Genomic DNA, 26,392 nt, shown 5'->3' on the forward strand with positions numbered 1-26,392 from the left:
AATTTTTTTCAATATTAGTTTCGGATGACGCACGCTCGGCCGAACCATGAAGTACTTTTTTTTTTTGCTTTTTAAACAAAATCAGGGTTCCGTCTTTAAAATTAGGTCTTCGCGGCATCAATATGTCAAATTTGTGGAAACTGGAGTGGAAACTACCGGTGGCATATTATGTGGCTTCCACTTGCCACGAAAAAAGAAATAATGGTGTCCTAACCCGGAATCAAAAAAAAATATTCGAAAAGTACCTCAAAACTCTCAGGCCTAGACGACATACTCTGGATACGAATTACGGTATTTCAGAGTTGAGAGATCTCTATGTCATACGGTTTTCAGAGGTGTTCTAAGGACTGGTCCCACCATTCGTCATTCTGGTCCGTTTCCCCATAATCAGACAACCCATTTTGTCGAATGATAGTGTGCGATGATTAGATTGCTACGGCACTTGACATCACGGCATATGTTGCGGAGGTCCATAGAAAGACCGTAGGGGAGAGTAATTTATCCTTCCAAGGAAAGCCAAGATCGGTTCATTTTTGTTATGAAACAAGCTTTTTTTATTTTGTTTCCTACTCTGTTTTATGCAACGCTCGAGACCAAACTGATAATGCTACTAAGAAAAGCTACCCCACACTTATATGCGAACCCTTCCCTCACTCTGTGCTCGAACTTCTTTTCCGCGTAATTACTCCTCGAAGTTCGTGCGTCATTTCTCTCACTTACCAAACTGGTGTCATTTTCTCGAAGACTGCTGACACCTCGCTTCTTTTTTTTACGACTCACGCACACAAAAGAAACGACTTTACTGCGGAGTTTCTCTGCTCGAGCACTCGTTCCCAGAAAAGAAATGTACTCGTCGAGACTCTCGAGTCCTGCTGAAATACCTAACTGATTTTTTTTCAATATATATATATTCAATTGTATGATTAGAGTTTGCATACGAGAGGCCTTTGTTATTCACGAGCGTATCAACTTATTTTATCTCAAATATATATAGACATCTGAGAGTTGCATCATGTTAGCTGGGTGGCTGTCAAACAGTCATCAGAATGATAAGAGAGACGGTTATTTATCTTATTTCATTCCAACAAAGATAATTCCAAACCATCGCACAATACCGAGCGCAATGGATTCGATATCCAGGTTCAAGAGAAGAAGCTACAACAGAGTAAGGAGATCAAGGAGTCATTTGTCTTCTCACTACTCGAGATTTGTCAATGACGCCTTTTCCATGCTAAAGGGCTCTGAGAAACCAGAACTCGTATTGAGACATCCTCAACCTTCACATATCAATTCGGATACGGCAAAGTATGTTTCTTCGTCATATTCTGATACCATTTCAGATTCTGAAACGCAGACTTTGGTCAATTCATTGACTTCATCCTCTTCGTTGACCATTGATTCGCGGGCCACTCCAGTCATGGAAGAGGATTTGAAAGATTTAGTGGAAGAGAAATTCAGATCCATTTCTTCCACTCCTGAGCTATTTTTTGAAACAACTAAGGAAGCAAAACTCTCTTCCGAGCAGATTAAGTCCCTAATCAAAATTTTTGGTTACGATAGGGCTTACGAACTGGGGAAATCTGAGCATTTACATTACTACCAACTTCCATTCCCATATAGAGAAAATCGTTACATCATCAACAATTATAGATTTTATGACTCCCATAAGAAATCTTTGCTTTCAATCTTCAAATTACACAATGAAGCTACAAATATTTGGTCACATCTTTTAGGTGCTATTTACTTCCTCTATGTCCTCTTTCATGACTTACCAAATTCAATTATAGTATCCTCTTCAATGGTCCCTACTACAGCTAAACTTTTTCTGTACTTGTTCGTTTTTGCTTCATTGAAATGTATGCTATCTTCCACTTTCTATCATACATTTAATGGGACCTCAATGTTGAAATTACGTCGTAAATTTATGTGTGTGGATTACAGTGGAATTTCAATTCTGATAACTTCATCAATCTTATCCATCCAATTCATTTCATTGTACGACTATCCGAACATACTAAAATTTTACATGTGCGCATCCTTCATGCTGGGCGTTCTGGGAATATTCATGAATTGGTCTCCCTTGTTCGACAGTCCAGAAGCCAGGCCTTTAAGAATCAAATTCTTCATCCTATTAAGCTCATGTGGTGCATTTGCATTATTGCATCTAGTATTCTTGGAAAAAAGCATTTTTGCAGCTATAGATGTATTATTACCACTCACAAATAAATCCATCGTCTGGTATTTGGTCGGTGTCGTATTCTATGGTTCCTTTATACCAGAAAGATTCAGAACGGATTATATTGTTGACAAATCCATTCCAACAACTTTACGTCTATCAACCGATTTATCAGTGATTACAACAGAAAAGCATATTCATTTCCGGAATGAACCAACCAAATCCGGGAAATCTGGATTTTTCACACTTTGGTGGGTAGACTACCTATTCTGTTCCCATACCTTATGGCATATCTTTGTCGTGCTTGGTGTGGTGGGCCATTATAAAACTCTCTGTGAGATGTTTTTGAAAAAATGGCTTATTTAAATAATAATATATTGGCACGACTTGTCAATTATATATCTCATGTAAATTTTTATGACCTTATAATCGTTACGTTTTTTATGAATACCAGCACTCCTTATATTCCAAAAAATTGACCATGATCGTATATTACTTGATGGCTTGCCAGATATATACACTTTTATACGATACTGCCGATCGTTCTTATTTGAAGAGATATGAAAAAAAATTGGACGAGTCCGGAATCGAACCGAAGACCTCTCCCATGCTAAGGGAGCGCGCTACCAACTACGCCACACGCCCATAATTTTTTACTTTTTAGAAAGTAATTTTATCATATACATTAGTATATCACTAGTATGACTCCAAAATTAATATGCGATGAATCTGCTGGTTATGCCCAGTATATTAGAAAGTAAGTGCATATAGATGGTGTATCATTATGTGTGCAGCTCTACAAGGCGAACAAATATACTTCTATCTTCAATCTAACAATAATGATGAAATTTGGTGAACTGTATATATCTATATCTCTTATATTTAGTATAATCCCGTTGAGAATTTTAACCGATTGTTCTGGTGTATTTCGTACAGCAGCATAGTTATTACAGAGATGCCGTTTGTGGACGTACATGTGGTGGCGTTGATGACAGACCAATACAAATACTTTCAGTATTCTTCGTAATGTTCCATCTCTTGAACCCCCGAAAAACAATTGTTTTTCAAAGCATAAGTTGGCATATATTAGTAACTTCCGGTTGCATCTTTCTAAAAAAAAATTGTTAGTCCACGTTAATAGTATAAGTTGATCTTTCACCGCCAAATTACTTTTTTTCACACTCCTCTTCAATTTCATCGATCATATCCCATACAACATCTTCAGCGATTGCTTCCTTTGAAAGAATGTCCAAAGTTTTAATGGAGAGATCTCCATACTCCTTTATAACTTCGTCAAGGTACCTCAGATCACCTCTAGTCGTGACAATTTTGGCCTCACCACCGTTGAAGCAGCTTACCGTAGGGTAATATCCAAGTTTATTGTTATTAACATATTTATTTCTTAGCAATGCACCTTTAGTCGAATGACTGCCTTCGGTTGTTGATTTCAAAAAGTTTATATCGCTACCACTCTTATTCAAATCTTTATTGGAGAAATCGGTGTCATCTGAATACTCTCCATTTTTCCAATAATTGAAATAAAATTTCTCATTATATTGTAATTCACTAAATGGTGGAAGGAATGGATTGATATTTTCGAATGCTTTACCCAAATATTTCCCATTTAAGTAAACTGCCAACGATGAATCTTTCAAAGTGTAATATTCTTGTCTTTCTCTTTTATCAGAAGAGTAATATTCTGGTTTCGTTGTCTTTACGTAATCGGTACCTTCAAAGAATAATTGATTTTTATATCTAATCGCAATTTGGTCTCTAACTATGTTGTTATAATCAATTGATTCCAATAGCGCCTTTTGAAACTCTTTATTGGACGGTGCCCTATTAAACCTGGTCTTTTTCTTCTGAGGACCTGAAGTATCATGATTCCAGGGATCTACACTATGATTGCTACTATGGCCATTGTTATTGGCTTCTAGATCCGATTGGTTTAGAGCTGCAATTCTTCTCTCAGTATACTCTTTAGCTTGCTCTATCTGAGTCTTAGTATCCGGCAATTTCAAAACGAACCCTAAAATATCACCTGGCTTTAGCGGTGTACCTTGCTCTAACACATGAATTAACTTGCCCTTATGTATAGATTCCAAAGAATGGTCTCTTATGCCGTAGCTATATGAATCGAAACCGACAGGGGCCTCTAAGCTTGCTTCCCTTCTCGATATACCAAATCTTATATGTGACCTTGAATCAACTAACTCTTTAGATCTCCTAATATCGTCGGTATCTCCCATATCTGGAACAGCGCCACCTTTCAAAAGTTCTACTTCCCAATATGTTGTCCCTTCTTTAATACTAACATCACACCTTGCAGTCCTCCAACCAGTGGATTTCTTGACTGCTATGATATCGTTATGATTTTCCAGCAATGAGATACCATCAGAACGATCCATCAGGTTGAATCCTGGCTTCTCGAAAGGATACTCGCTATTGCAATACCCTAACTCTCTAAACTCGGCAATTGGTGCGCAGGGTACATACATGAAATTACGTTTATTTAAAGGTATATCATGGGGCTTGTTGAAGCCATCGTGAGTAGAATGGAATTGTGGCAAACTAGGGCGTTCCACACCATTGGATACATCAAAGTCGCCAGATTGGTAAGGGATTACGCCGGGCTTCATGGTGCTGATGATTCTTCTTAGTCTTGTGATGTATCATGTACTTCTAAACGTTTATCAAATTTCCGAGATTTGATATATTAAAAAATTGTAATTGTAATTTTTGAAAAATTTCTCGATGAGCTTAAGAAACTTAAGGATTTGTTTGCTTTGATGCGAGCCCCCGAAGCTGTCCTGTTTGGGTTTTTTGTCGCTACTACTGTTTCCCAATCTGTGATTTGGGCTCCTCTTCAATACAGCAATAACTGGATACTTTATCAGGCTTTCGAAAATGGGTAATACGAAGGGTGAAAATCGTGTTAGCAAGACAGCGTGCAAGAAATGTTCTAAGGAGACACCTCATCTTGGAATACCGAAATCTAGGTCTGCGTGTAAACGATGCAGAGCTAAGAAGATTAAATGTGATCAGGAATTTCCTAGTTGCGGCAAATGTGCCAAGGTCAACGAACCTTGCGTTTCGATAGATCCTGCTACAGGGGAAGATATCCCAAGATCATATGTTCTATTTTTGGAAGATCGATTATCTGCTATGATGCGGAGACTAAAGGAGTTTGGTGTCGACCCTGCTCAAATAAAGGGTAATATCCCAGCTACAAGTAATGATGATCCGTGTAATTTGAAAATGTATAAGAATGCCAAGAAAAACAATAGGAAAGGAGGTTTCCATTTGAATGATGATCTTCTGGCATCCTTTTTAATCAAGAAGGGAAAAACTTTGAAACGCGAGCCTGATAATCAGCAAGCTATTTCTCCCTCTACAAATATGGAACCTATTACCAGCCTACCTGAAACAGGTAGTTCTGTCGAATATGACACAAAACCTTTAGAATTTCAAGAGTCTAACGATCATTTTTCGAAGCTGGGATCTTCAAAAATGGATGAGGCAAATTCTTTTCTTGGGGACTCTTCAGGTATTTCTTTTGCTAAATTAGTCCTCACTGCAGCAAACTTCTCACCTGAATCATTGCACAATGAAGCAGATGAAGAAATTGAACAGAACTTGTCAAATTTAGTGTCAGGTGAAGCAATAGAATCTTCATTGAAGTTTGCTCCTCTAGATCTACCGACTCGTGAAGAAGCGGAACGTTGGATTGTTAGATTTTTCATTGATACAAATTCTCAATTACCTATCTTCCACAGGGAATTATTCTTGAAAAAATATTTTGAACCAGTATATGGTCCATGGAATCCTGAGATATCTTTAGTTTCAGATAGTAATAAGATCAATACTGCATTTGAATTACCGGAAAGTATGTTGGATTCAGCAAGAGCAGATGAAGATGACATCAATATTGATCCATCTATACCTTGGTATAACACATGGGAAACATTGAAAAATATGGGTGAAACTATAAAGCTTCCCTCTAGGCTAAAAAAGCCCTTTTTCTTTTTGAATATCGTTTTTGCCATAGGCCATTCAACCCAGGTGTTGCTAGCTGACACTAGAAAAGTTGTGACCTTCAAAAAAAGGGCATTACATTTTTCAAATGTTGTCTTCTCATCGAATGACAGATTGGAAGCTCTGGCCGGTACATTATTATTAGCTGATTATTCAATCATGCGACCTAGTGTGCCTGGCGTTTGGTATCTTATGGGCTCAGTTCTTCGGTTAACCGTTGATTTAGGTTTACATAGTGAAATTTTGAATTCAAATTATGACCCATTTACTAGAGAAATTCGAAGAAGACTGTTTTGGAGTGTTTATGCTTTGGACAGACAGGTTTGTTCCTATTTTGGAAGACCCTTCGGAATTCCTGAAGAAAATATTACCACTAGATATCCAAGTATACTAGATGATTCTGTCATAGTTGCCAAAAATTTTGTACTAGATGACTATTCTGATGCAACGAGCCAATGTGCATCTTCGAAGGTAATTGCCATGGCAATGTTCAAAGTTAGAAAAATTCAGGCTGATATCGTCAAAATATTGTATGCACCAAATTCTGAACTACCGAGAGGTTTTTCAGATTTTGAACAATGGAGAGATTCAGCCCGTAATAAATTGGATAAATGGTATAGTATTGAAGTTCCTAAGTCCTTTGATGCCATGAACTGTAAATTCAATATTTTCTTTTTTGATTTAAATTACCATTATAGTAAACTGATATTGTATGGATTGGCTCCTAAATGTCCTGTCTTGAACGAGAAGGCCTTTCAAATTGTGTTAGAAAGTTCAAAAGGTACAATTGATGTCTTTGATGGGCTTTGCAATAAACAGAAACTAACCTACACCTGGGTTGCAGTCCACAATATCTTTATGACAGGTATGACGTATTTGTATGTTACTTATTATGCCAATAAAACTTTCAATGAGAACGAAGAAACTGTGAAGGAATATACAGCGAAAGTTTTGAACGTCCTGAGAAACTTAATAGGTACATGCAACGCTGCTAAAAATTGCTACAAGATGTACAAGACATTATCAGCAGTAGTTGTGAGTCTGAAATACGGTTCGAATAAGAACGTGAAGAATATTGACGCCAAAGTAACGGATGAAAATGATCCTCCTAATGCGGAACTTTTTTCAACAATACCTGACATCTCCATGGATAATTTTGATATTCCATTGGAAGAGTTCTTTACTGAATTGGAAAAAGTTAGTGCTAACAATTTAAATACAGGTACAGAACAGTCTTTAGTGATGACCGACCCGCTGCTTTCTACTGGCACAGTCCCAAATGTGCCCAAGCTCGATGCAAACAGTTTTGATGCTGCATCATTGCAAGGCAATGAAGACAATAATCTTGTGAATTTGTTATACCAGGCAACATCGCACAGTTTGTGGGATGATTTCTTCGTTAAAGGGAATGGTGTCAACAGCAATGACATGGAGATGCACATAGCACATTTCAATGGCAGTTTGTAGAAAAAAAAAGTTATATAATATTCGATCGTTTATAGATTAAATAAGCATCCATGTCTAAAAATAGATTCAGGAACCCCATCACACTGCAAAATCGCGGAACTTGATGCAGACAAAAAAGACTCAGCTATCCATCTATCGATACGGTCATCGTGGGAGCCTCACTAGGGACTACTTGCAGCAATTGTCTCTAGTCGTGCACTCTATTTTTGGACGAGAGGTATGACAGATATACAATTCACAAAATCGTAGCGGCGATCTTATCCCTTGCTCAAACTCGCTCAAAATTTGTGGAAATACCAACATTCAGATCCACTAGAGCTACAGGCTGCTATTAATAGCCGGTCATTCATCAATTTTAGTTACACTACTGGTAATCTTATTGGCTGGTTTACTTCATTGAACGTGAATAAGTAACCCGCACGGGAGTTGAAATTTAGCGACTTTTTGGTTAAATAGCGGAATTATTGAAACGAGAAAAGAATTTCGAAGCCATTTTAGACAGTTATTTCGAGTAACATCTATCGTATAACGTAGCCATTATAGTGTAAATAGAGCTACTAGCTGTGTGCGTATTGTTTCAATTCACGTCTGACATCAAATTTGGTATTGTTCTAATCGGGATATCGTCGAGATAGAGTTTATTTTAGGAAAACTCTCAAAAATTCTATCAAATTTAGGGAATTCTTAATCTGCCATACTTTCTCCTCTAGTTTATTATAAAGCGTATTAGAAAGAATATTTTAGAAATATAAGGTAGATGCATCGGCAATTCCTGCCCTCTCCCTCGAGTACTACCACCATTGGGAAGAATAGAATGTTCTCACCTGTGATAAGTCGAAAGCTTTGGATACGAATCGACTCGGTTGATGATGAGCTCAATCAGCCAACAATGGTTGATTTCGATGATAGTGATACTATTGACGATTTTAAGACAAGGCTTTTCTCAACGCTTAATAGTTCTCGATGGCAAGATGTTAATGATAATGCCTCTATTGCCATAGGGTTTTATATTAACAGAGGACAACATTTCAATGGTTTCAATCACGATAAGAACTCTTATTTGAGTGCCGTGCCACAAAACAGTGGTCTAGATTCACCCATATTATCACCTATACAGAAAAAAAGACTCCCGACAAGGGAGGAATCCTCCTCAACATTACAATCATTCACGATCAACAAAGACTATCAAGGTACTCCTCATGTATTTTCACCTAACACCAACACTACCTTGGAGAGTGGTATCGGTATCAATAGCGCCTCTGATCCTACAATGCTTGGTAGTCCTCGATTACAAATTACCAGTCCTAGAGAACTTCAGGCTCAAAAACTTCCATTAAAGTTGAATATGAACTTCTGCAACAATAACCATCAACATATGAAGGCTCCACAACCTTTTTCCCCATACCTACCGACTAATAATCCCTTTCTACCGACTTCCCCATTTTCTACATCACCAACTACATTTAACCTTGTAAGAAGCACATCAAATCTGAAATATTCCATACATCCAATTGATGACCACATTTCTAGGGTTATTTTTGACCCTGACGAACTAGTCGCGAATATATACACTGAGCTATTTGGACCCATGTACCAACAAGCATTGAATGAAGCATTAGTTGTTTTCAGTAATGAAAATTCGTCAATTCATGAAAATACCATAGTGAAAGAAATACCTGGTCCATTACAATCCGATGTTTCAGTAGGTTCAAGTGCTCAAATTCATCATAATTCCGAAGCGGCGGATCAAGAACGTTCTTCGCCAGATGGTACAGAGGAAGATCAGATTTATAGAATTGTCACAAATGAAGAAGAACTACAACAAGTGAAGTCACATTATAAAACAGTTGACAGAGATTACGACCCTAATTCAGCTAAATTAGCTGGTTCTGATGATCTACTGGAATCTCCTAAACAAGCCATTCTTTTATTGCCCAAGAATTATAAGACAAATGATGACCATTTTTCATCATTGAAATCCTCACCAGTAAGTCATTCTGCCACACCTGCTAGTGTTTTGGATTTATCAATTGATGTGGACCACTCGATATTCGAACAAAGTAAACAAGATAATGGTGATGGAAGAACATCGCATTCACCGCCTGATGAAAATACCTCTAGAAGACCTGTCTCTCCTTTAAATGAGGCAATTGAACATACTAGGCCCCTGCGTATATCGACCTCAGGCTTTACTCTAACGTCAGCTACAACTACAACTGAAAAAGTTTTTCCCAAAATCAACGTCTTAATAGTCGAAGATAATGTGATTAATCAGGCCATTTTGGGTGGATTTTTAAGAAAGCATAAAATCTCTTACAAAGTAGCAAAAAATGGTAAAGAAGCAGTAGAGATGTGGAAAAATGGGGGGTTACATCTTATCTTTATGGATTTACAACTACCTGTTCTTTCTGGTATTGATGCAGCTAAGCAAATTCGTGATTTCGAAAAGGAAAGACCTTCGTGTGCACCGGTCATCATTGTTGCATTAACCGCATCAAATTCGGCTGAAGATAAGAGAAATGCATTGGTTTCTGGTTGTAATGATTATTTAACGAAGCCAGTTAATTTACATTGGCTTAGTAAAAAAATTACGGAATGGGGGTGTATGCAAGCATTAATTGACTTTGATAGTTGGAAACAAGGACAGAGTAAGTTGGCTGATAGCAGTCTGAAATAATGACCAACAAAATCAGAAAATAACTACATAAGCATTATTCAAATATATATATATATATATACCCTTGAGAAAAAGGGACTTTGTATTATTAAATTTTTCTAGTATTGTAACCATTATATTAAATATCCGTGCACGTTTGTACATACATAAATGAATTTATATTATTGTAGGTTTTGCCTCACAGCCAGGGCAATTATGTAAAACCTCATGAATGAATAGATCACAATCGATACAAAAATCTTCTTGACAGTCCGAACACCTATAACGAGAACTTGTTAAGAGGTTGCCTGTTTTGTGATTCTTTAAAATGGGGAATTTTTTTTGACAACTGTAGCAGTTTTCAGTTTTAAAAGTTTCGTCTGATGGAACCTCCTTAAAGGTTTTCAATGGCATTAGATGATGGTAAGATCTCGCCAAATGCGTTGAAAGAATCAACATTAAATCACAGCAAGGACATACGGTTGGTAATGAACAAATTTTGCTATGACAATTTGGACAGAAATAACCACCATAGATAAGTTTTGAGTGACATGAGCAGAATGTTGGAGTATCTTCAAATATTCTAGTTGGGAAACCCATTTTCACCAAAGTAAAACCTTTATTTATTTTATTCACGGGTAATGGAGTAACAGCTTCGTCAAATAACTCTTTGAAGTGTGTTTCATCTAATAATATATTATAGTAGGATTCATCGCCATAATTTGTCTGTTTACAAAGTTCTTTACAGATGGCAACCTGAGCTGATAAACCAATTACCCTTGTACGTATTCTTTCTCTAACCAGAGAATTGATTGTCTGATGGACGTCACCTGGATCTGTACTTGAAAGACTGCCAAATATGATTAACACTTCTCTTGTACAGTGGGATGGCACTGGTAAAAGAAGACCTCGAGCCATCTCTAATGCATTTTGTAAAGAAGGGTTACCCTTTGGCTCTTGTTTCCTTATTGATTTTAAAGCATCGATATGATCCTGTGGGTTTCCACTCACCTGACTCACTAATTGCGCAAGACCATTTCTCATAATCACAATACCAATCTGTGAAATTGGATTTTGATCAAAGAATTCGTGAACAAAATCAATAGCATACTGTATCATCATAGCATGTCTACTTGGCCTCAAATCTTTCTCCAGCATACTTTCACTACAATCTAAAGTAAGAATAAGATTTCTGATAATACCACGCTGAAACGGCGTAACACTTCTCTTGGCTGCCCTTTTCTTTCTGGCTTCAATCAAACTTGCCACCAAAGAAACCATATCCCCATCTTCGTCTAGAGTAACCAGATCCCAACTTCTTTTAATTTCGTCTTCCCAGGCATAACCGCCGCTGCCACCCTGAGTATTTTTACCATTGGATTTCTTCTTTCTTGACTTAAGCTTTTGTTTCCTATTTGACCTCGATCGCCTCTGACCTCTATCTTCTCTATCTAAGTTGTCCTCATCCCTCTCATTTTCTTGTATATTCCCATCATCATTACGGTTTAGCTGCCTTTTGCCCCTTCTATTTGATATATTGACAATTTCTTCATCAGAATCCGAAGCTGAATTAATTCCTGGGGCCATTTATCACTGTCTAAGGTTTGTTTCAATTAGTTTCTATTCATAAGCATGTAAGGCCCACATCGATTTTAAATTTGGAAAATATCAGTGGAAAAATCAAACACCCATACACCGCAGTATTAAGGCATTATATAAAGAGAAAGACTAAAATAACCATTCTAAGATGGATATATCAATACTATTGGCCTAAAATAATATTTTACAATACCTCCATGCGGTGTTCACGTGTTTTTTGTTGGACTGTAATAGCCATAGCAGCCTATTGAGAAGCGACCGAAAGTAGGTTAACATTCTGTAGTTGTATACTGAATTATGGCATCACATTGGTTGCGTGGAATACGCATGTTTATGGTAATTGATTTTTTTCATTCGTCAGATGGCATAGTTTATGTGCTAGGTCAGGACGACAGTCTCATCAATAGTAATCTGCCTATATGTTGATGTACTCAATATTTGGGACAAATTGTTGCCTGTAGATTACATTGACTGTAGCTGCACAATTGCATCAATAATTTTCAAAATCTGAGTTCCTAATCGAAAGGGATGAATGCCTGGACTGTGTTGGCTTTTTTATTGAATTTTATAATTAAGTAGATATTCAATAGGGCCTTTCGAGTGGATATGATTGAAGGAAATGTAAACTGCTTATATTGGCTCTCGCTTACCTGTCACATACCGAAGCCACTGAATGCAATGGAAAATGATGGTGAACATAACAACAAGTAATGCAAGCGATTACCTACCCTCTTCCTCAAGTGGCTTCATCAGTTACATTTTTCTTATATTGTGAAGTGGCTAAGAGAGCTGGGACTGGAGGGCCTTCTTTTATTTGTATTATACTTTTTTTCAGCATATATGTCACAGGCAGTCCCATTCATGGATCTTTTGACCGCAGGGAACAACAGAATTTTCTTGAACCATTTGCTAAGTGATTTTTAAAATTATATTAGCTCTGAGCCAAAAACTTGACTTCTTTTCTGCGGCTGAAATTGAGTTCCACATGAAGCTTCGATATTCCAGATAGTAGGAATCAAAGTTAATACAGTTTAAGCCCGCGCACTATTATAAATATAATGAGAAAAGGAGAGAGCCGATCTTATCACTGGGTAATATGGTAATAACTTTATTAAAAAAAGCAATAATTCCAAGGCAACTTGGCCGAGTGGTTAAGGCGAAAGATTAGAAATCTTTTGGGCTCTGCCCGCGCAGGTTCGAGTCCTGCAGTTGTCGTTTTTTTTACCTAGAATATATTTTTACTATCTTCTAACCTGTAAACCAGCACAACTAGAGGCAATTTGTAGTTGTTATCCATTATAATATTTCCTTTTGTGTGTTAAATGTTCGCAGGCCTTTTATTTCATTCTAGCGACAGTTTGAACGCCGCAGTCGAACATCATATATGTCTATGTACAGGAGTCCTGACGTTTTCCCAACCAATTTAATACTTCAAAAAACATTATATGAGCTACCACTACATAAGAAAGCTCTCAAAACCTATCCTATATTCGTGCATTTGATCAGTTTTAAAAATTTATGTTTTGTTTGTCTAAGTATAGCTTTATCGTTTCTGATAAATTGAAAGAATTATGATGAACATATAAAAACAGAATAAAAAAATAAATAAAATAAATAATGATTACTTTCAAAAACGTCAATCATACAACGATATAATTTTATGCAATCATAGACATGGAACGAAGTTAATGGTAGGAAATCTTCCTGAGACTGGGACAAAAACGTCGGTATCATCGCATTTCTTTCTCATTTCCGCCTTACTTCAATTTTCCCTCAGTGTTGCAAGAACTCACCAAGGGGATTGAAGCTGGATATATGGGCCCCACTTCTTAATTTAGACAACATATAACTCTCATATAAAATTATTGGAAGTAAAACGATTTTGCTTTTCTATCTATATAGTGCGTCATTTTTCGATATGACAAGTATTTTTTTTTCACTTCTGCAGTGAAATTTTATGTGAAAAAAACCAGTTTTGGTGATGATCATCGCCCCATTTAAACAACTTGCACAAGACTGTATAGCGTGAAAGAAACGAAAATGTCCAATCCAGATGATCTAGACGATGGTCTATTATATGATTTTGAAAATGAGGAGCTAGTAGCTCAAAGCCACAGCGGCAGCGATAATGAGGAAGAGCCACAGCAAGAGAATGAAAATAAGAGACCTTTGGATGAGGAAGAGGAAAAAGAAGAGGAAGCAAGACCACTATCGAAGAGACAGAAGAAGTTGCAAAAGAGATCAAAATTGCATGTAAAGAAGAAGGATCAAGTTCAGTACGAAGTGAACAAGAGAAAAGCTATACCAAAATCCACGCCTGAAGAGATTCAAGAATATTTCACATCATTAATAAGAGAGAAAAACCCTGACTTAAGTGCCTTGGAACTTGAAGATTTATACTTCAAAAAAACAGATTTCTTATCTACCGCTAAGTTCGAAGAAGAACGTGACTTAGATAATTTGGCCAACTTTATGCAACAAAATTCAAAGGCTCCAAAAGCTATTGTATTTTCGATGTCAAATATGCGAGTAGCTGATGTCTTCAGAAAACTGAATACAAATAAAGATTGTGTCAAGCTATTTGCTAAGAACAAATTGAAAGATGACGTCAAGATCGTAGAAGACGTATTCAGTGGGAAATCCAAAAAGCTTACCAAAATGAAATATTTCTTGGCTACTCCAACAAGAATGGAGAAGATACTCGAGACTACAGAAGTATTTTTTCAAGGTAAAGACAAATTAGACGTTATTCTCGATGCAAGTTATCTTGATCCTAAAGATAACTCTCTGATTGCATCAGAAAATACAGTATTACTTTGTACTGTTCTTAAAACAATACTTAAGAAGAAAAGTTCCGTTAAGATTCTCTTATATTGAGGAACTGTTCACAGAAGTATATATCCCACCATCCTACCATCGTGTAAACTAAGATCATAACACTATATACACTGAACATCGTTATATATCAATTTCTCAGATCATCGCCAATATCAAATCTTGGCGAAATCTTAAAAGAAAATGTACCTGAAAGGAAAAAAAGAATAAAAAAAAATATTTACGTAAATCAAGATAGATCGATTAAACATACATAGTATATTGTGGTGTTATTTTTGCTTCAATTCTGGTTAATCGTTGCAAATATTTGGAGGAAAAAATCAAATAAAACATGGCTCCAAATACGGGGAATAAAGCTTTAGAATCCTCAGAGGAACCAATAGTTCCAAAAATTGAAAATATTCAAAAGAATGTGCTCACCAAGAGAAAGACAACAATAGATATCCCAGCATCTGAATCATTTAAAGTTAATGGCCAATCAGGGAATGTCAGGAGTCCCATGATTTCTTCATATGTCGGATGGAAAGAAATTGGTGGCTGGGAAGAAAGAGACGCATTGACAATTGATGACGAACTGATGCTTGTAAATGACGAAACTTTTTTCGATAATTTTATACCTGACAAGTTTTTTGGTGACTGGTATCATTCGGTTGCCATATTAGGAGTAGCAGGCTTACTTTCTTTTCTAATTGGTTATTTTAAATTTTCCATGGCTCCAATGTTTTATGTAGCCACTGTGGCCTCTGTACTATACAGAACCTCTTCCAAAAAATATAGATCAAAGTTGAGGGATTTGGTTCAAAAAGAATTCACCGTTCAAAAAATCGAATCTGATTATGAATCAATGGAGTGGTTGAATCATACATTAAGCAAATTGTGGCCTCTTATCGAACCACATGTATCTAAGGAAATTGTCATGCAGGTCAACCAGATTCTTTTAAAAGAAAAATCGATTCCAAAGTTTATAAAAGCCCTCTGGATTGATCAATTTACACTTGGTGTTAAACCCCCACGTATTGATAGCGTTAAAACATTTCCAAATACCGATCGTGACATCGCTGTGATGGATTGGACTCTATCGTTTACACCACATGATCATTCCGACATTAATGCAAAGAAAATGAAAAATTATGTGAATCAGTATATAGTGGTGAAGGCTAAATTATTTGGTTTGACCATACCCGTTAGAGTTTCAGATATTTCATTCGAAGTTAATACAAGATTAAAATTCAAACTAATGGAAGCATTCCCACACGTGGAGACAGTAAATGTTCAATTGTTGGAAGTCCCGGACATTGATTTTATAGCTACTCTCTTTGGCACTTCAATTTTCAACTGGGAAATTCTATCACTTCCTGGACTACACTCATTTATCAACCAAATGGCCGCCAAATATATGGGTCCTATCGTATTGCCACCATTTTCTTTCCAATTGAATTTACCAAAATTACTTTCCAAATCTCCTTTATCTATAGGTGTTCTTGAAATTAAGATAAAAAATGCAGAAAAGTTGAAACTAGATGCTTCCACGTTGGGCACCAAGAATGATTCGCACAATTTATACTTACAATTCAAAACCCAAGATAAAATTATTGGAAAAAGTAAAGTAATTTCCTGTACGAGCAATTGCACTTGGAATGAAAGCATATACGTATTGTTAGACTCGTTTACAGAGCCTTTAGCCATAAGTTTATTGGAGAAGCGTGAAATATTGAAAGATAAAATATTGGGAAGTCTTGGTTATAATTTGGATTCACTGAATAAAAAGGTAGGCAAAGAGATGAACTGTTCTACAACTTTCCTGAGAAGTTCTAAGCCAGTCGGGAACCTAAATTTTACTCTACGTTTCCATCCTACTCTTGAGAAGAAGAAATTACCTGATGGTACCATCGAAGAATTACCTGAATTGAATACAGGTATATCTAAGATCGTGATAGAAAGAGCTCGTGGGTTTAATGATGACGAGACTAACAAACAATTATCACTGTACATAGAGTTATATGTGAACGGTGCTTTAGTACTCACTACAAAGAAGAAAAAATCCGGGGATGATAGCATATTTGAGTGGAAAAATGGTTTTGAGTTTATCGTAACGAACCGTCGCAGAGCAAAGGCTAAATTTGTCATCAAAGATGGTAAGACAAATGCTGAAATAGGTGTTCTAGTTGAGAATTTAAATGACTTGATAGATAGACAAGAAATTCACAAGAACTGGATACCTGTAAATAGTGATGGTGCGGAACTAAAAGTGACGACACACTGGAGACCAGTTGAACTAGGTAATAATGCTGACTCCTTAATATATAACCCACCAATTGGTACCGTAAGGGTCCTAATTAATAAAGCTAATCATTTGAAGCACACGAAGAGAATAGGTCCCGTGGATACTTATGCCAAAGTTATGGTGAATGATGTAATTAGAGGAAAAACTATAGAAAAATACCAGTCATCAGATCCGATCTGGAACGAGGCAATTTATGTCACTGTAACATCTCCAAATCAGAAAATTACCATAGAATGTATGGCTCTTGAGCCACTTGGACCAGAAATTTCTCTTGGTAAATTTGTTTTACCAACACAGAATTTGTTCGATAAGGGTATTGATGGAAAATATGTTGAACACATTGAAGAAGGGCATATCACTAGCAAATTGATTAATTCAAAAGGGAGTTCAAATGGTGAAATCGTATACTACCTCTCTTTCTATCCAACGGTTCCAGTTTTAAGTCCTGAAGAAATCAAAGATTTAGAAAGAATTAATAAAAGAAAGAAACTTCTTGAAGAGGACAAGAAGGCTAAGGAATCAAACGGTATGAAATTGAATAGAAGCGATACAGATTTTTTCTCTAAGGAGGAAAATAAAATTAAAGACATTGAGAGTATGTTTAGCAATAAAATGAAATTGACACTTGATGAGTTATTAAGTTATAACTCAGGTGTTTTCGCTTTTTCCATATTATCTGGTGAACTGCCCTTACCAGGTCTGTACGTTCAGGTATTCCTTGATTCTGAACCATACGCACGTATAACTTCTCAAAGAGTCTCTTTAAGAACAATAAAGACTGGCTTGCTTGCTGACTATATGGTTAAAGAATTAGAATGGTCGGTAACGACCCTTAGAGTCGTGACTAAACCGAACAGTAGCCGTGATGATGAATGTGTATGTGAGGCAATTATCCCTACGATTGAATTAATCAGGAACTGTTACGATAATCCGTCGATTGTTACATTGGTGGGTAAAAGATCAGCTAAAGTAGTGATTCAGGCTTCATGGTTCCCTATAAATGTTACAAAATTACCACAAGCCGATCTAATTACAAATACTGGTGACTTAAAGATCAGTGTGATTCAAGGGAAGGATATAACTGATAATACAAATGGCCAGTGCAATCCAATGGTCAAAGTATATCTAAATGACAGCACAGAATCTGTCTTCAAGACCAAAGCCGTGAAGAAGACTACCAATCCAGTTTGGAATGAGACAAGCGAGAAAATTCTTTTAAGTAATAGGGTCAATGAATACTTGAAATTCAAAGTTTTTGATAGTCGTGTGGGGAAAAATAGTACTGTGATAGACGAAGGTATACTACCATTGAGTAAAATCAATCCAGAAAGCGAGGAAAACGAACTTACAGTCCCACTGAAGAATAATAATGGGCTGCTTGAACTAAATTTGAAATTTGAACCAAGATATGCGTATAAACTCGATAAACCCCCAACAAATGTCACTGATTTTTCCTCCAAGGGAATAAACAGTGGTATCAAAGTGGGTGCGACGGTCGTAGGTGTAGGAGCTACTGGCCTTGGCAAGATCAAAACTACCCTTTTCTGATTATGTGTTGTATATATGTTTTATATGAGAATATACCTTGAACGGAGGATTATTAAAAGTGAGAAAAATATCAAGTTTCATATTCAAGCGTCATCATCAAAATATGGAGATATACAGGCAAATGTCCAATAGAGACGAGCATGAGCATACGGCAGTGGTACATCCTGTGGAATTAAGTCTATATTCCCTGATATCGAACGACCTTGATGAGATCTTCAGCTCGATTAATAAGTTGAGATCGGTGCAGGCATTGTCAATTTTAAAGTTGAGGTCAATTAGGAACTCCATACAGCATGAGAACGATCTACTCTCCATGGAGAGTTCAGAAAGGAGGATACAAAGACTTCTAGAAAGATTAGAAGCATTAGAGGATCGTATTTCAAAGCGTATATAAAGAAAAATGAAACTAGTACAAATTTGTATGAGTATGTATATATATATAATAATAAGATTATTTTAATTGATTGATTTGATTATTGATGGAGTTAAGTTCATTCTTCTTTGTAGAAAGATATGATTCCAAACGATCGACTTGTTTTTCAATATTTTGAAGGTCGTCTATTACAGAGTCTACTCTTACATTGGCCTGGATTGATTTAGATGACGATTCCATTTTTTTATAATTGAGTAAATTTTCGAATTGTGATTTTACAACGCTTGCATTCTTATTTGTAGTATTTGAAGTTCTAGTAGTTGTCTCTGTTCGAGGAACTGAGTCAACTTTGTATGAGATTTCTGATTTATCTATAATATTGGAGATTCTAGAAGGAAGAGAGTTTGGTATAGCAGCATTTAAGTCACTATTCTGTTTCAAAATGTGCAAAAAGTACATTGCTGGATCTTTATTAATGGAGGTAGAGTTCTTAGGATTAACCAATTTCCATGTCTTTTCAATGTCACCATTTGAAACGTTGATGAAATGAGTTGGATTCGAATTGACTATAATGGAGAGTGATGAAAACGTAAATGAACCATCAGTTAATGTGCTCTTAGTTAGTAGATCGTTGTACACTTTCAAATCGTTTGGAGAAATGTACCAATCAACCTCTCTAGCCTTCTTTGTCTCTTCCTCCTTTGGGGTAGAAGTAACAGGGTTGTTTGAACGTTTTTGTTTGATTAATTTGGCTTTACTACCTGGAATCAACCAATCTGGTAGGACATCAGGCACGGTAGAGATATTGTTATTGATTAAATCAAACAACAATCTCATGCAGATGACAAATTCTTCAAAATCTAACATGTCATCATCATCAATATCAGCTAAGAACCAAATTTTGTTCAAAATTGACGAATCTTGTTTAGAATTGTATAAAATTGGCTTGACTTGGTCATGAGACACTTTATTCTCCACTGGTTTCAAACCACAGAAGATTTGCCAGTACTTTTTGATCTCAAACTGCTCTAATTTAGGCATTCCAATGGTCTCTCAATACTGATCAAATTGGTATACGTTGATCATAACTAGCTCTCTCTCTTTTTTTCTCTTAGGAGAAAAGGGCTTTAACTACAAGCCCTGAAAAATCATTATAAACGTGAATAAGAACGGTGCTGGCGAGTACTTGAAGAGGAGCTGATGCGCTGCATCTCGTAGATTCGTCTCTAAAATGATGTTTAGCATGTCATAGACACTTTTCTCTCGAAAATTCGAGCTGTTTTGGATGATTTACACCAATGCGACGAGTCTACTATCAGGGTGCGGTATGTCATGGAGGCATACTTGAATGGGAGGCGATGTGCTGGATGGAACGTTCACAGACTGTGTAGATTACGATAAAGGACAAGTTTCTACGAGTTTCTAGGGGATTTCCAGCCGATCTTTTGAGCATTTTATAGCAGTTGTTGATGGCCATACAGCAGTGCCATGCAATCATCTAAAGAGATGTATGGAACCTTACAGTAAAGGAGAATTCGCGGAGGACTGTGCAGTCTGACTGCTTCCAGCGTAGGCAATGACTTTCCAGGTATCTCTTGCAACACGCTGACGGCTCTTCTTGACTTTGACAGCCTCCTACGAATCACCAGCAGCCCACACATATATATAACTAAGTAGCATTCCAGCAACAACCCAATTGCATCCTAATGATGGCAGAAGATAGATTTTCGAACACTACAAGTATATTCAGTTAATATATCGACTGACACTTTTATAAAAAACAAACCACTAAGACGGCAAAGCTACAGTCAAATTGAAGGTGAAATGGTCCGGGATGACGATGATACAGATAAGTATAGGAGGTTATTCGATAAGATAGACAGTAGACACCTTGGTAAGTTCACTTACCTAGATTTGAAAGAGTATTTGAAGGATGTGGATCATCCCATCTCGACAAATGATATTGCCATTTATCATTTATTTCAAAATATGGATTTAGATAATGATCACTCTATAGATTTGAAAGACTTTATCAAGTACAATCAATCAGCTGAGTCTCAAATAAAGAGTGGGTTCCAAAATATTGATTTGGATGATGATGGTAGTATCTCATCCAATGAAATCCTAAGCTATCTTTCCAAGAAGATCGATGGTAATAAAGATCAAGATAGGAAACTAAAAAAGTTCTTACAATGGGCATTCAACAAGAATGAGAAGATTACATACGATCAATGGCATAATTTCTTAGTATTAATGCCAAGAGGCAACGGTAACACGAGACTAACCACGGCATTCAATTATTATCACTCATTTAATAATAATATCGATGATTTAGAAGTAACTTCCGAAGGTGATGTGACTCTAATTAACGATTTTGTAGAAAAGTTCAAATATTTTATTATTGGTGGCATATCTGGAGTGGTGTCGAGAACATGTACAGCACCATTTGATAGAATCAAGACTTTCCTCATAGTAAGAACCGATTTGAAACCAACTCTTTTAAATGAACAGAAAAGAAAGGAAATATCATTAGAAAGACATGTATCTAATGTCAAGAAAATACGATCACCTCTCGTTAAGGCAATCACCTCCCTTTATAGGACAAATGGATTAAAAGCATTTTACGTTGGGAACGGTTTAAATTCAGTAAAAGTCTTTCCTGAGTCATCAATAAAATTTGGCACTTTTGAAATAACTAAGAAACTATTACGTAAATGGAATCCAGAAACTGGAGAATTTGAACTTTCTAAAATTTCTACTTACATTGCAGGTGGTCTTGCAGGGGTAATGTCACAATTTGTCGTATATCCAGTCGATACCATTAAATTTAGACTACAGTGCACTTCTCTAGGCAACTATAGCCAGACAAGCCACAACCAAATCCTCGTAGAAACAGTTAAATCTTTATACAAAGAAGGTGGGATCAGCATCTTTTACAGAGGCTTGATAACGGGACTCCTGGGTATTTTCCCCTATGCTGCCATGGATCTGGGGACTTTCACTATGTTGAAAAACATCATATTGAAACAAAGTGGTGGCAAAGAGAACGAACTAACTAATTTACAGACTTTATCCATTGGAGCCACAAGCGGTTCCATTGGTACAACAATCGTTTATCCAATTAATTTATTGAGAACAAGATTACAAACACAAGGAACTTTTGCCCACCCCTACAAATATAAAGGATTCAGAGACGTCATGTGGAAAACCATCCAAAGAGAAGGTTACCAGGGCCTTTACAAAGGCTTGATACCAACTTTAGCTAAAGTGTGTCCTTCTGTCTCAATCAGTTATTTATGCTACGAAAATTTGAAAAGACTCACAAAACTTGATAAGCCTTGAAAGATTCTGCATTTCAACTATGCCCATTAGTGGTATTTAGCCAATTCCAGGCCATTTCATTTAGATACATGTATATATTGTAGTTGTTTTATATATTCGCGTAATAAATATTTATTTATATTAATGAGAAACGATTTCGTGTATTGACAAAAACATAGGTGGTGGTCCCAGAGGAATAGAGAAATGCTTAGGCATATAACGCAGGATGATATCAATCTGATCACATCGTCACAAGTCATTATCGATTTGGCTACGATAATCAAAGAACTAATTGATAATTCGATCGATGCGGGCTCGAATTCGATTGAAATCATTTTAAAGGACTACGGTGTTGAATCCATCGAGTTTATGGATAATGGATCTGGTATCAGTCAAGAGAATTTCGAAAACTTAACAAAGAAACATTACACTTCAAAGATATCGACGTTCGATGATATAAGTAGTTTGAAAACGTTTGGTTTTAGAGGTGAAGCCATTTCATCCATTGTTACCATTGCTGAAAAATTTGTTGTGGTGACTAATGAAGCTGAAGGCTCGTCGAAGGCTACTGAATTGGATTATAACAATGATGGAAAATTAACCTCTCAGAGAGTTACAACAAGGAACAAAGGTACTACTTTCAAAATCTCTAAAATTTTTTACAATCTACCTGTGAGAAGGGAAAATTTCATAAGAAACATTAAATCACAATTTAAAAGTTGCATTAATCTGATACAAAGTTATTCCATCATTCAAGAGAATATTAGTTTCAAAATTTTCAATATTAATACAAAGAATCAAAAAAAATCATTGATTTTATCTACAATCAAATCAGATAATCTATTCAAGAAGATTTTGAATTGTTTTGGACTAAGTTGTACAAAATGTCTGGTTCCTTTAAAGATAAGCCTTGATTTGAATTCTTATAAATCTCAATTCTCCAAAACTGAAGATGATTTCTATGAATCTATCGATTATAAAATTGAACTTGGCGGTTACATTTCTAAGATTAATGATTCCAATTCTACAAGGAATTTGAAAGATAGACAGTTCTTCTACCTTAATAAGAGACCAGTCGTATACCCTTCCATTCAAAAATTAATCACCGAAATATTCAAGTTAAACCACATTGGACAAAGTAACAAATATCCAATGTTTTTCCTCAATCTGAATGTAAATGAAAGTTTGATAGATATTAATATTACTCCCGATAAGAGAACAATAATGTTAAGTAATGAAGATGTAATTATGGGTCTCCTAAAGCATGAGTTGAATAAATTTTTCCAAATAGACAATGATAAAATCAATTTATCGTTCAATACAAGCTCATTGAAACGCCCCAATGATGAAGATTCAGATCTTCAAAGATTATCCAAAAGATCCACTAGGCATGAACTCACCTACGATCAAGAGGAGGAAGAGAGTGCCACAGATATGAGTTCATTCATGGACAAGACAAATGATTATAGTTCTGTTTCGAATCTGAAGAGTTCACAATTTAATCTAGATGAATATTCTAATGAGCATCCTGATGTTAAGTTGCCACAGTCCCCAAATGATAATGAAAGTGCAGAAATCATTACTGTCAATATTGATGGTGAAGAATTCCAACATAAGATACTTGAAGAAGACGACAAGTTAGTGTTTTTGCAGGATAGTGATCATGATACTTCAGACAAACAGATTTTGAGATCAGATAATGAAAGCTCAGATGCTGATACTGATCATCCAATTGAAATAAATGTTCGTGAGTCATTTAAAGATAGTCCACATAGGAAAGAACGAGAACCACTTAATTTGAGTTCTTTTGACGAAAATAGGAGAATAACTGAGTATTATAATACTGAGTTAGTAGCCGATGAGGACGAAATAAAAGCAGAAAGTAGAAAATTCATGAACTTACTTCAGGATAGGATTGAGAAAAATGATTATGATGATGCTGATAGAAGCAATGCTCTTAACAATAATGTGGAAGATGAAGGTTATCTAACCTTTTCCTTTTCCAAAGAGGATTTCAATAAATTGGAGGTTATTGGACAATTTAATTTAGGGTTTATCGTGACTTTAAAGAAATCATCAATGAATAAGTATGATATGTTTATCATTGATCAACATGCAAGTGATGAAAAATTCAATTTTGAAAAATTGAATAAAGAGTTAGTTTTAAAGACACAGAAGTTAATTGTACCGATTAAGTTAGAATTGAATATTGTCGATGAATTGATTGTCATTGAAAATGCTGATATGTTTAATAAAAATGGATTTAAAATAGAAATTAATGACGATAATGAGCCAGGGAAGAAAGTTCAATTGCTTAGTATACCAATTTATAAGAATCTCACGTTTAATGTGGAAGATTTCCATGAATTAGTGGATATACTAAAAGAAAAGAATGGTACTTCGAACGAAGATGATATAAAATTATGTTCGAAGACGTATTCTATGTTGGCAATGAAGGCATGTAGAAGCAGCATTATGATTGGTAAACCATTGACACATAAGACAATGACGAGGGTGGTGAAAAATTTGAATAAGCTACAAAAACCATGGAATTGTCCTCACGGTCGGCCTACAATGAGACATTTAGTGGAGCTTAACGATAAAAATTGCACATCGTTTACTAATGACTATAAATTATAATATATATACGTGATTGACATTATTTATTCTATTTACAAGGGGAGGGGGGATGAAATTGCATTTTAACCATTTCTATCTAATCTATTCAGTTTTCTTGCGGTCTTTGCATTATTCTTTGTATTTTGACCACGAACAGGCAAATGTAACGCATGTCTCAGACCTTGATACGAACCAATACGTTTCTTCAATTGAATATTCTGTCTGACAATTGCTCTTGCATCATCCTCAATGGTGATCTTGGACAATTCGTTCGTTATATTCAGAATTTGTGACTCTGATAATTGATGCATTCGCATCCAGGGATAGAATCCCAATTTAGAGCAAATCAATTGAGAAGTCCTAGAGCCTATACCATAAAACTTGGAAGCCAATGCTATGCGTACCACTTCTTTACCTTTGAAGGCTTTTCCCAGTACATGTACGACCATTAGTTAAGTTTTGAGATTTGTTAGTGAAATATATTATTTTGTTGGTATCATTAAAAATATATTAGATGCTTAATTGATGCTGAAAAAGTATAGTACTAATGGTAATGAATAAAGAAAGGTATAGGATATACATATATATATATATATAGATATAGATGCATGTGATTGAGAGGGAAACAAATTATGAAGATGATGATTGTATAAAAGTAGCGACTTGTTGTATATCGAGCCTTCCAATGAAGAGGATTCGCAATAGACCCAACATAGTTATGAAACTAGCTATCCCGACGGGGACGACACAAAAGACTATAATGTTATAGAGATCGATAGTTTTCTTCTTGTTCCATTGAAATTTATCTTTAAAGTGTTTGTAATTCAAATCAGACGTCAAATAATTTTGCCAAATGTAAGCCCCTGTAAGTACGCAACTGATTAGAATCCACGTATGTAAGAAATAGTCATTATTTGGAGATAAACTTGCGAGTAACATATATTCGAACGTGACCAATATCAATGACATGGAGAACATTCTCAGAATGGCAGCCACAGTAGAATATTTGACTATCCATCTTACCATGAGCGAATCTAGGATCACGTATGAGAGATACAAAGAAACGAAGCACCATATGGAACACAATAGATGCTCTGAAGCCCTGGGACCTATGAAATCGTAAAGATCTGTAGTTATTTGTTGTTGGTAGATTGTTTGGTACGTTTGATTCAACGATTTGAAGAGGTAGATGATTGGAGGCAGCAGTGAGACGTCTCTACAAAGAGCCATAAACAGATGCTGTTTGGCAGTGAGTCGATTCAACGACAACGTCTTCATTGACGTGAATCTGTCGCTGTTACTCTTTCCATGGTCTGGCATGGTTTGAGCAAATGCACAATTTCTTTCTTTCGCAGTAGAGGCTTTGGTCGTATACACAAACACACTATATATACACTACTCTTCACCTATATATACACACTCTGCACTGCCATATACATCTGATGCAACACGTAATAACTGTTGATATCATGAGACGTC

General features: G+C 36.1%; 13 protein-coding genes and 2 non-coding genes across 15 annotated transcripts; 9 read left to right on the forward strand and 6 right to left on the reverse strand.

Moving 5' to 3' along the window:
- Positions 1 to 1,012: 1,012 nt before the first annotated feature.
- IZH3 (Izh3p) lies at positions 1,013 to 2,542 on the forward strand (the record flags this gene model as incomplete). The annotated part of the gene is made up of 1 exon (XM_003959221.1): positions 1,013 to 2,542. One exon carries the CDS (start codon positions 1,013 to 1,015, stop codon positions 2,540 to 2,542), a length of 1,530 nt encoding a protein of 509 aa, XP_003959270.1.
- Positions 2,543 to 2,748: 206 nt separating this feature from the next.
- Positions 2,749 to 2,821, reverse strand: KAFR0Jtrna7A. Its single transcript has one exon. It is a non-coding gene; the product is annotated as a tRNA-Ala (tRNA).
- Positions 2,822 to 3,342: 521 nt separating this feature from the next.
- On the reverse strand, positions 3,343 to 4,815 carry BRE2 (Bre2p; the record flags this gene model as incomplete). The annotated part of the gene is made up of 1 exon (XM_003959222.1): positions 3,343 to 4,815. One exon carries the CDS (start codon positions 4,813 to 4,815, stop codon positions 3,343 to 3,345), a length of 1,473 nt encoding a protein of 490 aa, XP_003959271.1.
- A 268-nt stretch (positions 4,816 to 5,083) lies between these two features.
- Positions 5,084 to 7,678, forward strand: PPR1 (Ppr1p; the record flags this gene model as incomplete). The annotated part of the gene is made up of 1 exon (XM_003959223.1): positions 5,084 to 7,678. The coding sequence occupies one exon, from the start codon at positions 5,084 to 5,086 to the stop codon at positions 7,676 to 7,678; it is 2,595 nt and encodes an 864-aa protein (XP_003959272.1).
- An 814-nt stretch (positions 7,679 to 8,492) lies between these two features.
- Positions 8,493 to 10,355, forward strand: SSK1 (mitogen-activated protein kinase kinase kinase SSK1; the record flags this gene model as incomplete). Its single annotated transcript, XM_003959224.1, has 1 exon — positions 8,493 to 10,355. One exon carries the CDS (start codon positions 8,493 to 8,495, stop codon positions 10,353 to 10,355), a length of 1,863 nt encoding a protein of 620 aa, XP_003959273.1.
- Positions 10,356 to 10,511: 156 nt separating this feature from the next.
- SSL1 (TFIIH/NER complex subunit SSL1) lies at positions 10,512 to 11,921 on the reverse strand (the record flags this gene model as incomplete). The annotated part of the gene is made up of 1 exon (XM_003959225.1): positions 10,512 to 11,921. The coding sequence occupies one exon, from the start codon at positions 11,919 to 11,921 to the stop codon at positions 10,512 to 10,514; it is 1,410 nt and encodes a 469-aa protein (XP_003959274.1).
- A 1,145-nt stretch (positions 11,922 to 13,066) lies between these two features.
- On the forward strand, positions 13,067 to 13,148 carry KAFR0Jtrna11S. Its single transcript has one exon. It is a non-coding gene; the product is annotated as a tRNA-Ser (tRNA).
- Positions 13,149 to 13,973: 825 nt separating this feature from the next.
- Positions 13,974 to 14,810, forward strand: CMS1 (Cms1p; the record flags this gene model as incomplete). The annotated part of the gene is made up of 1 exon (XM_003959226.1): positions 13,974 to 14,810. One exon carries the CDS (start codon positions 13,974 to 13,976, stop codon positions 14,808 to 14,810), a length of 837 nt encoding a protein of 278 aa, XP_003959275.1.
- A 289-nt stretch (positions 14,811 to 15,099) lies between these two features.
- KAFR0J00730 (uncharacterized protein) lies at positions 15,100 to 18,600 on the forward strand (the record flags this gene model as incomplete). The annotated part of the gene is made up of 1 exon (XM_003959227.1): positions 15,100 to 18,600. The coding sequence occupies one exon, from the start codon at positions 15,100 to 15,102 to the stop codon at positions 18,598 to 18,600; it is 3,501 nt and encodes a 1,166-aa protein (XP_003959276.1).
- Positions 18,601 to 18,721: 121 nt separating this feature from the next.
- SNN1 (Snn1p) lies at positions 18,722 to 18,994 on the forward strand (the record flags this gene model as incomplete). Its single annotated transcript, XM_003959228.1, has 1 exon — positions 18,722 to 18,994. The coding sequence occupies one exon, from the start codon at positions 18,722 to 18,724 to the stop codon at positions 18,992 to 18,994; it is 273 nt and encodes a 90-aa protein (XP_003959277.1).
- A 57-nt stretch (positions 18,995 to 19,051) lies between these two features.
- Positions 19,052 to 20,014, reverse strand: END3 (End3p; the record flags this gene model as incomplete). The annotated part of the gene is made up of 1 exon (XM_003959229.1): positions 19,052 to 20,014. One exon carries the CDS (start codon positions 20,012 to 20,014, stop codon positions 19,052 to 19,054), a length of 963 nt encoding a protein of 320 aa, XP_003959278.1.
- Positions 20,015 to 20,797: 783 nt separating this feature from the next.
- On the forward strand, positions 20,798 to 22,315 carry SAL1 (Ca(2+)-binding ATP:ADP antiporter SAL1; the record flags this gene model as incomplete). Its single annotated transcript, XM_003959230.1, has 1 exon — positions 20,798 to 22,315. The coding sequence occupies one exon, from the start codon at positions 20,798 to 20,800 to the stop codon at positions 22,313 to 22,315; it is 1,518 nt and encodes a 505-aa protein (XP_003959279.1).
- Positions 22,316 to 22,498: 183 nt separating this feature from the next.
- On the forward strand, positions 22,499 to 24,934 carry PMS1 (ATP-binding mismatch repair protein; the record flags this gene model as incomplete). The annotated part of the gene is made up of 1 exon (XM_003959231.1): positions 22,499 to 24,934. One exon carries the CDS (start codon positions 22,499 to 22,501, stop codon positions 24,932 to 24,934), a length of 2,436 nt encoding a protein of 811 aa, XP_003959280.1.
- Positions 24,935 to 24,996: 62 nt separating this feature from the next.
- SWS2 (mitochondrial 37S ribosomal protein uS13m) lies at positions 24,997 to 25,362 on the reverse strand (the record flags this gene model as incomplete). Its single annotated transcript, XM_003959232.1, has 1 exon — positions 24,997 to 25,362. The coding sequence occupies one exon, from the start codon at positions 25,360 to 25,362 to the stop codon at positions 24,997 to 24,999; it is 366 nt and encodes a 121-aa protein (XP_003959281.1).
- Positions 25,363 to 25,543: 181 nt separating this feature from the next.
- On the reverse strand, positions 25,544 to 26,233 carry EOS1 (Eos1p; the record flags this gene model as incomplete). The annotated part of the gene is made up of 1 exon (XM_003959233.1): positions 25,544 to 26,233. The coding sequence occupies one exon, from the start codon at positions 26,231 to 26,233 to the stop codon at positions 25,544 to 25,546; it is 690 nt and encodes a 229-aa protein (XP_003959282.1).
- Between the last annotated feature and the right edge of the window lie 159 nt (positions 26,234 to 26,392).

This window comes from Kazachstania africana, chromosome 10 (assembly GCF_000304475.1).
Source record: "Kazachstania africana CBS 2517 chromosome 10, complete genome".
Taxonomy (NCBI): domain Eukaryota; kingdom Fungi; phylum Ascomycota; class Saccharomycetes; order Saccharomycetales; family Saccharomycetaceae; genus Kazachstania; species Kazachstania africana.